The sequence below is a fragment of the Etheostoma spectabile genome, chromosome 4, assembly GCF_008692095.1.
Source record: "Etheostoma spectabile isolate EspeVRDwgs_2016 chromosome 4, UIUC_Espe_1.0, whole genome shotgun sequence".
Taxonomy (NCBI): domain Eukaryota; kingdom Metazoa; phylum Chordata; class Actinopteri; order Perciformes; family Percidae; genus Etheostoma; species Etheostoma spectabile.
The window spans coordinates 32,386,533-32,396,241 of NC_045736.1; the positions used below are offsets into that span (position 1 = coordinate 32,386,533).

Below are 9,709 nucleotides of genomic sequence, written 5' to 3' on the forward strand. Positions count from 1 at the left end.
AGCTGACCGGTCCAGAGCCTCCTTCGGTCTGGTCTTTGGGCTCCTGCGTCACCACCACCGGTGTCTAGATTCCATCGGGGGGTCTGATGGTTCTCTACCCCTATGTAAATATATGAAATATTTCTATAGAAATGGAGTCTAATCGCCAAAGACTTTGTATGTTTTATTGAGCTGTACAATAAACCTTGTTTGCATATCTGCAAATATGTCTCTCCTGATGGAAATAGAATTTTAATCATGTGATAAAACATGTTATTAATTGGGATTAACATAGAAATACAGCGATGTTTGACAGCTCTATATTAAACACTACACTGTTCCCAAGTCTTTGTAATTAATGAAGGAGATGAGAACCAATGACCCCAGCTGAAATGGTCTCAACCTTTTAGCAAACAAATTCACTTCAATGGTTTTCATGTTGCAGGCAGCCATTGGAAGATACTGACTCACACTGTTACCTCAGTGAACACAAGCTTATGTAAATATATCACACGGGGGAGCATGTGCACCAGTTGCGTTTTGCCTGATGAAGGTCTGAAACGCTGCCAGCTATTAAATTTATCTTTGCAAGTTAGACAGTGTGCGGGAGTTTCTTTGCCACTTTTGACCCACGCTTCCCTCTCCAACGCACCTGTCTCACGTTATAGATGTGAAGTCTGTTCCTGTTCTGACTGTGCACTTCAAATCCTATCAGTTATCTGAAAAATTCCCCCAAAATGTTATTCTCATCATCAATGTAGGACCACGTGCTGCACTTTCAACCAATATCCTCAAAACTATATCCTTTACCAAAGTTGCCTTTCAGGCTGTCTGATCTAATCAAGCTGTAAAATAATAACAATATTCCCAATTAAGACGTGTGGGACATTCCCATATTATTCAGGTGTTAGAAGCATTCTTTGGACATGTATACAGCACATTCTGAATATGCGTATTAATCAGGGTGTTAACAGCAGTTTACGGCGTGCGGTCAGCTCTGTGTGTTCTACAGTTCTTGATAAGCTGAGCCAGTCTATCATTGACCATTTCTCTGTCAATGACAGGTCTAGATTATTTGTGTGCTTCTGTGTGTGGTCGGCTGTGTGCAGTGTGTTTGGCCTTGAGCTCCTGTATGAACACGTTAACTCAGGGTGGAACTTAACAGTACAATCCCGGCTGGCCCAGGACGGGTGATTTGTTGGTTGTCTAAAAATAACAAAAATACACAACTCCAAAACTCTCTGACTGCTTGGGGCATCTTTGACAAAAGAAAGGCAGTGGGGTGCAGCTTATTTAGTTGAAGACGCCCGATCGGGGCTTAACATGGCTGAATGTCAGGCATGATTCATGTAGCCATAGAAACTATTATGCATTCCTAGACAGGTTGTTTGTCATGGGTTATGGGTCTATGCCACATATAAACGAGTTCATAAACAAAACAAGAAAAGAAAAGGATGATAAGTGCCATGTTTGTGTACTGTTTTTAAACCTCTGTATGGATGAGGGTCTGCTTCACATGTAAACAAATAGCAAGCTTGCTCTCTCTCTCACATGCGCACACACACACACACACACACACACACACACACACACACTTGTGCTCTGTTATAATGGCTGCGGCTTATCTTGGCTTTGTATGAATGGTTTCTGCTGTAAACACACATATTTTCCCATTCATATGATGGCCATAGTTTATCATGGGCTTATATGAATACTATCAGCTGAAAAAATACAGACAGGCACACACACACACACACACACACACACACATTTAAACAATAAAATGATGGCAATAGTTTATCATACCTACATGTATGAATAGTGTTAAGAAGGAATATTTTCCTTTCTCTAAAGGCTGAGTTAGATGGAAAATGCCTCACCTACTGCATGAACAAACACTTTCCCAGTCAAACACTCATGCAGACCTACGATCTGTCACCTACGCACTGACATCCACCCTCAGGCTGTGTGATTTATTATATATATATATACAGTCACATATGTACACAAAAATGAACATAAGGTCTGTACTGACATGTTACATGTGCATGCTGTCAATGTGGATTATTGGCACATCAACAAATTACAACAAATTCAAGACATAGGGTACGTAGGATATCTTATGAGTTGGTGTACAGCATATGTTTACGTACAATACCATAAAAAGCCGGTAATGAGAATGCGATGACTGTTTATATACTGTAGTGTTAATGCAAACACACACACACACACACACACACACACAGTGTTAAATAAGGAAAAACCTGCCTTCTCCTCCATCACCCAGGGCAATCTGTTGTATGTGTGGAACTTTGTGGGAGTGAACCTGGGGCTTGGTTGGAAAGCAACACATTTTCATCTCTATTTATAATACAGTTAATTAGCGATGTGTTACTATATGCATGCCAACATGCCATTTGCAAATGGACACTTTCTCGAATGTATGCACGATTAAATAAATTAGAGCTATATGAATAAATGTCAAAACAAATGAGTAATCTGTAGCAGGTGCAAACACCGCTTCAGACAAGCACGTTTACGTTTGCATGATCATTTTTTGCTTCTTTTTTTGTGTATGTATGCACACTTTTTTAAAAGGTTTTTACTTTGTGAAAGCAGGTTCTAATTGTTTGATATTAATAGGGATTAACTACCAGATTCCAGTGTGATATCATTGAAATATGTAACTTGGAGTATATTTCATTTTTAGCATTAACATACAGCGCAATAGTGCTTAAATTTATGACAAATCCTTTGTTTTTTTTGTCTTTACAGAATTGTTGTAAAAAAAAAAAAAAAAAAAAAAAGGGATTATGTTATCATGATACAAATCCATTGGAAATAAAAATACAAATGTATTTAAAATATTTGAAATCTAATAGTCTGTATTGTAGCCTACGGCTGTGTCTACCCGCGCATCCACGCCTAAACTGGACGTTTGTGTTATCAAATGTTATCATACCAAAAAGGAATGAAGGGGAAGCATGGAAGTAAGTCCCAGGTTGTAAATAAATTGTTCTTTGAAGCTTGTTCCATGTACCAGCTTACATGTGTGCTCATACAGTACGTAAGAGTTTGAACATCTGTGTGTGAGCGTGTAAAGGCCGGCCATCATCCATTATGACAGAGCTGTAAGTGGAACATCCAGCATTTATCTCAGCAAGCAGCAGAGTCCATTATTCAACCATGTGTCTCATCTACAGAATGGGGGGTCAAGTCTAGCTCTATGTGTGTGTGTGTGTGTGTGTGTGTGTGTGTGTGTGTGTGTGTGTGTGTGTGTGTGTGTGTGTGTCTGTGTGTGTGTGCATGCGTGTGCGTGTGTGTCACCAAATTATTGGTGAATAAGTGCAAGTTTAGCATCTCTCAGCATGGAAGGACTCAGGGCTCTCTAATGTACGGGTGCATGTGACTATGTACAGTGTACTCCCCAATTTGGAGAATGAAAGTCTCAGTCCACTCCAAGCAAACACACACACACACACACGCACACACGCACACGCACACGCACACGCACACCCACTTCAGGCCACTTGGCCTTGTAAGAGCTAGCCATGTGCAGTGGATCCGGCCCCAGTCCATTCCCTGGGCTGACATATGTTTTTTAATCGCCTTGACTCTCTCATGTCATAGACTAAGCCCCTGAGGGTGCAGTATATTGTCTGGAAAGAGTTTGTGTCCTTTTGCTGTCTCAGTGCGGAGGTACATCATTTATTTAGCAACTTTGTAGACTGGCTCGAGTGCATGGGGATTGATTTAAAACAAAAAAAAAAACTTCCTAATGACTCCACCGTCACAGCTTTGCATTTTCAGACATATTCTCCTCAAGGATGAATGTTGGTCACAAAAAGGCAAAACAAAATCAATATTTTGCGTTCAGCAACAACAACAATAATCCTCTCCACCTCATTTTTTCCCATCATCCCACTAATTTTAGTGTTATCTTTGCCGTTGGATTATTGATAGCATTGGGGAACTATACTTTGTGTCACATGATAAAGCTGATAGTTTAATGGGTTACACTTTACTTGAAGGTATCGCCATAAGAGTGAGATGACACTATTATGAACGTGTCATAAACATTATGAACAAGTCATAAATGTTTATGACATAAAACGTCTTTTAATAATGGGTCATTCAGTTTTGTCATGACGAGTTAGGGTTAGGGTTAGGGTCCATGTGGCAGGACTGGGTCATGTGTTCATGACAGTGTCATGTCACTCTTATGTAGATACCTTCAAGGCAAGTGTTACCGTTTAATGAAGTAAAACCACATTGGAGAAGGTTGGAGTCAAGGTTTGGTAACAACAGCGACTTTGGTTATACCTAGGATTAAAGTTAAAGCAGGGTTCCAGAAATTAAAACCTCATTAGTTGAGGTTGAAGTGAGTTTTCAGACCATCGGCATTTCATTTTATTCAATAAAAGACTTTTGGGAAAGTGGGAATTAAAACCCCAGTTAATATAAAGCCATTCACAGTGACCTGCACACCCTTAAACACACAGCGCTCCTTCAATGTCAAACAACTGGTTCAATCAGTCTTTCATCTTCAATTAATGTTGGGTCGGGGAAATAGTCCTTTCTGACAGTGTGACTCTTAGTTTCAGGACATTGTATGTGACCAGATTGTCATCACTCTCAATGCTACCTCCACATTTCTGTCTGAAAATCACTTCAAACCACTTGTCCATCATCCTGCTAGGCCATATTAATACCACGTCCCCATTCCCCTCTGGTAAATAGTTCACTGTGCTAAAAAAATAGTTTAGAGTGTGAACTATTTACCAGGGGAGAATCCCTGAAAATCTCTGACATAATAACCCCAACATTAAAGTGTCACTTCATTTTTCTCTTGTCGTCCGATTTACAAATCATATGGATTCTTCCAGCACAGAGAGGTATGATTTAAATTTTAGTTACAGATAAGTGAGTCAAAGAGATAGCTACCGTGTCGGGCACAGAGTGGATTGTCTTTAAGCCCAGAACAGTGTGGGTGGAGATATTTGTGAAGCGTCGCATTTCATTCGGTGAGATAATACCACATATCTTCCTCTTAATCTCCCACCTCTGTTATGTTTGTTGAAGCCAAACACATCTTTTTTTCCCTGACCTACAAAGTTGCACTAACTATTTAACCTTTTTTGGGAAAAAAACAACTTGGGGGCAGATGGCCGGCTCCATCCTCGCTCCTGAACGTTCCCTCCGTGATCGTGCTTCACGGTGCGACGTGATCAGCTCTGCCAACCTGCCATCCCACTGTAGAAGGCAGCAGAATCTTATCTTTCCATCTCTCTGTCTGACTTTCTGTCTATATATGACTGCAGGTGTCCATATCTTGGCAAATAGCATAAATATTGACAATGTATCAATAGCAAATGACCTGGGAAAGTGTCTGAAAAGAGAAAGCCAAACATCCCCCACCATACAGATGGAAATATTGATGCAATGTTTGTTTCAAACGTGCAATTTTTTACAACAAAATGAATCGGTGAGCACAGATGACGTGCAACTATGACGCACAGATGAAATAAATGATCAAATGTCCCGGGGAAAGTATACCAAAAGCATCTTATATTAGTTAACATGTCTCATTGTTAACTAATAATGTTCTCACACAAAGCCATTTTAAAAGTCCCATTTACACCCTGAATATTTCCCTCAAATATGACTTATTCCTTAAGATTAATTTTAAGCCATTAAGGAAAACATAGCAAAATTTAAGATAATGATGCTAATACAGGGAAGATGCAAGACAAGGGTATACATGAGGACTTTTAGAACAGCTTGCATTAGATTTAGAAGCTACATTTCAACCCCTTTAGTGACACGGACCTGGCTGTTAAAGGGCCGCGAGAGAAGCATAAACTCATTTGTCAGGGCTAAAACAGCCAGGAGGGAATCACTGGACATGTGTGCCACAGAGATTATAAAATATGAGGTATTTCATGTTTCACACTTTGAAAGAAAAAGGATGTGTAGCTCCTAAAACATCTTGGAGGACAGACTATTACTAGGGCCCTTTTTTCAACAACTTTGGAGAATGTAACCATAGCAATTATCACGTGAGTGTGCACTCTGTCAGCACATTATTTCTGTTAAAAGGAAGGCAGGATATGTGCTGTCCCAAGCGAAAATTGAGTTTCATTCAAAAATAAAATGTCTGTTTTTGTAAAGACTTCTTCCCAATTATTCAAATTTTTAAAAAGTAGCCCAAAATTGAACAAAATGGCATTGCTACTTGACTAAATTGTAACATTGCTTCGTTTCAAACTGATTGGGCGTTTTGTTTATTGTAGCTAATGAACCATGGAAAAGCATTCCTCTATTAATACTGGATATACCACATCCATTTTCCAGGTGTAGGCTTAGTCATAAGATGCATTTGGACTTGGAACGGCTGAAAGCCACAGCAAAGGGCGAGGTGATAGTCACAGTGAGGGGCGGAGTGGATGCGTTGATGTCTAGAAGTAAACATACAATACCCCACGCTCAGAGTTCTCCATGTGTGTATCTCTCTATCGGAGCAGGGGCAAGGCAGGTACAGGGCGGGGCAGGAAGGGGTGGAGCCAAAGACAGGAAACAGGAAGACAGAGAGAGACATTAAAGGGCGTGAGACTCGAGTCAAAGAGGCTGTGATAAGAAACCATCATAGGCAGGCCCAAACGGAATCTGCTGATTTGTTTTTCTCCAGTTGTTAGCCGTGATCCCGAATAAAAAAATATATATATATGGAACTGTTTTTCTGCTTGTGGTGGAGTTTAATTTGTAAGATTTTTTATAATTTTATATAAGATTCTTTTTTGGAGCATTTCAGGCCTTTATTTGATAGGACAGCTTAGACATGAAAAGGAAGAGAGAGAGGGGGGGGATGACATGCAGCAAAGGACCGCAGGTTGGAATTGAACCTGCGCCCGCTCAGTTCTGGTCTCAGCCTCTGCACACGCTCTACCAGGTGAGCTACCCAGGCAACCCCTGAGTTTAATTTTACTTTAAAATCTAAATTCTGCGTCCCCACATTCCGTTTGGCCCTGCGTCATAGGTTTATTACTTCGCCAAGTGACACTGGGTTTACAGAATAAAATGTAAAGCTGACTCTGAAAGCATTTCTGTGGTTTTGTTAGTTTTTTCCGTGGATACATGTTCTTCCCAGGCTGAATTTATGCTGGGAAAAAAGAGCCTATTATTTCCTGGCACTGATCCAATGTCAAGGCTGTCTGATACTGACAGTAAACTGGATGCCCAAACATCTGTACTCCCATTCTTTAGGTTTTCACAATCTTTTTTTGCTAATTCTTTAACATGACTTTTGCACTTGGCATTACATGCACATGTATCGGTCGGCGTCCATGTCTGGAGAACAGTGAACAATAATGAGCTGTGATAGGCTAAAGAAGGGAAAAGCAGATGCAGTTTGATTGTTATCTGCTCAGGCAGCCATGAACAGATCAGACCTGCCCCATATGGGTTGGAAAGCAGACGTTCTCTCGCAGCATAAACCAGCGCAGTGTGCCAGCGTGTGTGAGTAGTGTTAAGTGATGTATCAAGATAGAAGGATTCATCAAGGTGACAAGTTTCACACATGGAGACTACAACAGGTGAAATAAAAGCCCAGAGTTTCATGGCTGACATAAACAATTTCTCAAAGCGGGCCACACATTACAAAGAAAACAACGGCGGTGTAAAGATAGGCCGGGAGTGGACATGACAGGCTGATCTCATGAAATGAGAAATGTATTACAAGCCAATTCTTATGCCACAATGGTGTATTATCAAGACACATACTCACACTTCAGCATGTATATCAACGCGGTAAGTTTGGAAACACTACCTTATTTAATCATTAAATTGATAGCCTACATATTTTAGATGTATCTCTGTTCTGTGTTGTAGTTTGTAGACGGTCCCTAAGCTCTATAACTGCCTCTCAATCACAGCTAAATTAGCACCACTTTCATGCACTTCTTTCACATCTTCTGCAGTCAGATTCACTGTGGAGGAATCACTGCACATGGGGGGCACTTTTAATGACATTTTGAACATTTTAAGAGGCTAAAGACACGTTTATAACCTGCCCTGTTTAAGCCTGTTGGGTGCTAACTCTAGCAGGAGGATAACATGGTGTAGGCAGCACCGATTGGTTAGTATTTCTCTCTACTGACAGCACTTGACATTATTAGACAACCGAGCTACGTGTTGGAATCCACCGGTATTCTCCTTTAAGAGCTAGCAGAGGAGGAGCGGGCTGGTGAGCTGAAATGGATCAGGCTGGATGCAGAAATAAATGGATGGACTGCCACAATTTGTGCAAATGTAGGATTCTTCTGCATGTGTACATGCGTTTAACCCTCAGAGGTCTAAGGGCATGTTCACATCTTCTTAAATTGACCTTCGTAAGGTATTTGCATAAAACTGATCCCATGTGTTTCATATCAAAATATTTAAAATAAAGTCAGCTTTCCGTGTAGTGATGCCCAATGTTTCCTAAAGCCATGTGTAAAGAGATCATTTGGCACAAAAGCTGAAACGTTCATGTCGGCTTTTGGAAAGTCCTCAAATCCCTTTTGAAAAACCTACTGTATGTGATGTAAAAATAGTTTCAGTACTTCACCCTTGTGTTGTCTTCCATTGGACCATGCACTTGTCGTCCTCTCGGGTCAAAACAAAAAAATCCACAAATTTTCTGACATTTTTGTCACTTTTTTTCGACACTTTTGTCCCTTTGTTGCCATTTTACACTTCTTTTAACTACCATGTATTACCACCACTAACACCGATTTCTTACTAGTTTTACGCTTATTTTTGGAATTCATGGACAATGAACCTCATTTTTAGGAAATTATACCTAATCCTTGAGTTAAAAATGCAGAAATGATTAACTTTTTGGACTCATATTAAAGGAAGGACAATCACAGGCTGGTTGATATCAACGTTCAATTGGGATACTGCTCTGAAAATTCCTTTTTCAAATGCTAAAAGAATTAAGAAAACACCCTAAATTCAATGAAATTAGAGATCCTATCTTTTGTTGTACTTGCGAAGCGCGTCGTACAGAATCATCCACATGTTTTTGGTTAATTATAATGAGGAAATTAAAAATAAACCCACATCTCTGATATAGACATTTAGAAAATGACGAAGACAACACAAGGGTTAATTTGAGTTTACCAAAGTCATAGGTTATATCTGATTAAAATCGTGAATACGTGTCTGAAATACAATTTTGTAATACTGCATTTTGAGTAGGAGTTTTGTTGGAGTTTGGACGCGCCTGTGTGTCTTTTTCGTCCTCAGAGTGTTAAAACAAACTGAAAGAAAACTACAAAAACATTGGGAACTTGTATATTAGACCATTAAAGAACTTAGCAGAACTACTGTACATTTACAGAAATGCTACAGTGTTAAAGTAACACGCCACTGTGTTGAAATAGGGCTGATCAGGGTCTCCCCTAGCTGTAGCTAGGTGGGCTAACACATGTTTTGTCTTGCTGCATGCATTGTTTTAGTCCGGTGTAGTGAATGGAATCCTTTGTTGCCAGTTAGCATGGTGTGAGCCCATGTAGCAGTGCTTCGGCTGTGCTTCCACCCAATATAGTCCCAAATCAATAGCTGCCTAGGAAATCGTCTAGTCTTAATCTGTATTTCTATTTATTATCATTACGCAGGCCACAAGAAGTAATTAGGTTGATGTTGTTTTTTTGTTGGCTCACTTTTACTCACAACATGCTAACCGGCC

At 40.0% G+C, this 9,709-nt stretch overlaps 1 protein-coding gene and 1 long non-coding RNA gene across 16 annotated transcripts in view; one reads left to right on the forward strand and one right to left on the reverse strand.

Annotated features, from left to right (window-relative positions):
- ptprt (protein tyrosine phosphatase receptor type T) overlaps positions 1–9,709 on the reverse strand; it is a 385,704-nt gene that overhangs the window by 115,050 nt on the left and 260,945 nt on the right. For 6 of the 15 annotated variants that reach the window (XR_004331615.1, XM_032513295.1, XM_032513293.1 and 3 more), the window contains one exon: positions 6,459–6,491. The exons of the other annotated variants lie outside the window; for them this stretch is intronic. Coding sequence is in view for 5 of the 6 variants with exons in the window: in XM_032513295.1 (XP_032369186.1) it covers positions 6,459–6,491 (33 nt within the window). In the remaining variant the exon portion in view is untranslated. The remainder of the gene's footprint in view (positions 1–6,458; positions 6,492–9,709) is intronic. 15 annotated transcript variants of the gene reach the window in all.
- The window catches only part of LOC116687717 (uncharacterized), a 113,842-nt gene that overhangs the window by 17,198 nt on the left and 86,935 nt on the right, over positions 1–9,709 (forward strand). The gene's annotated exons all lie outside the window — the stretch shown is intronic.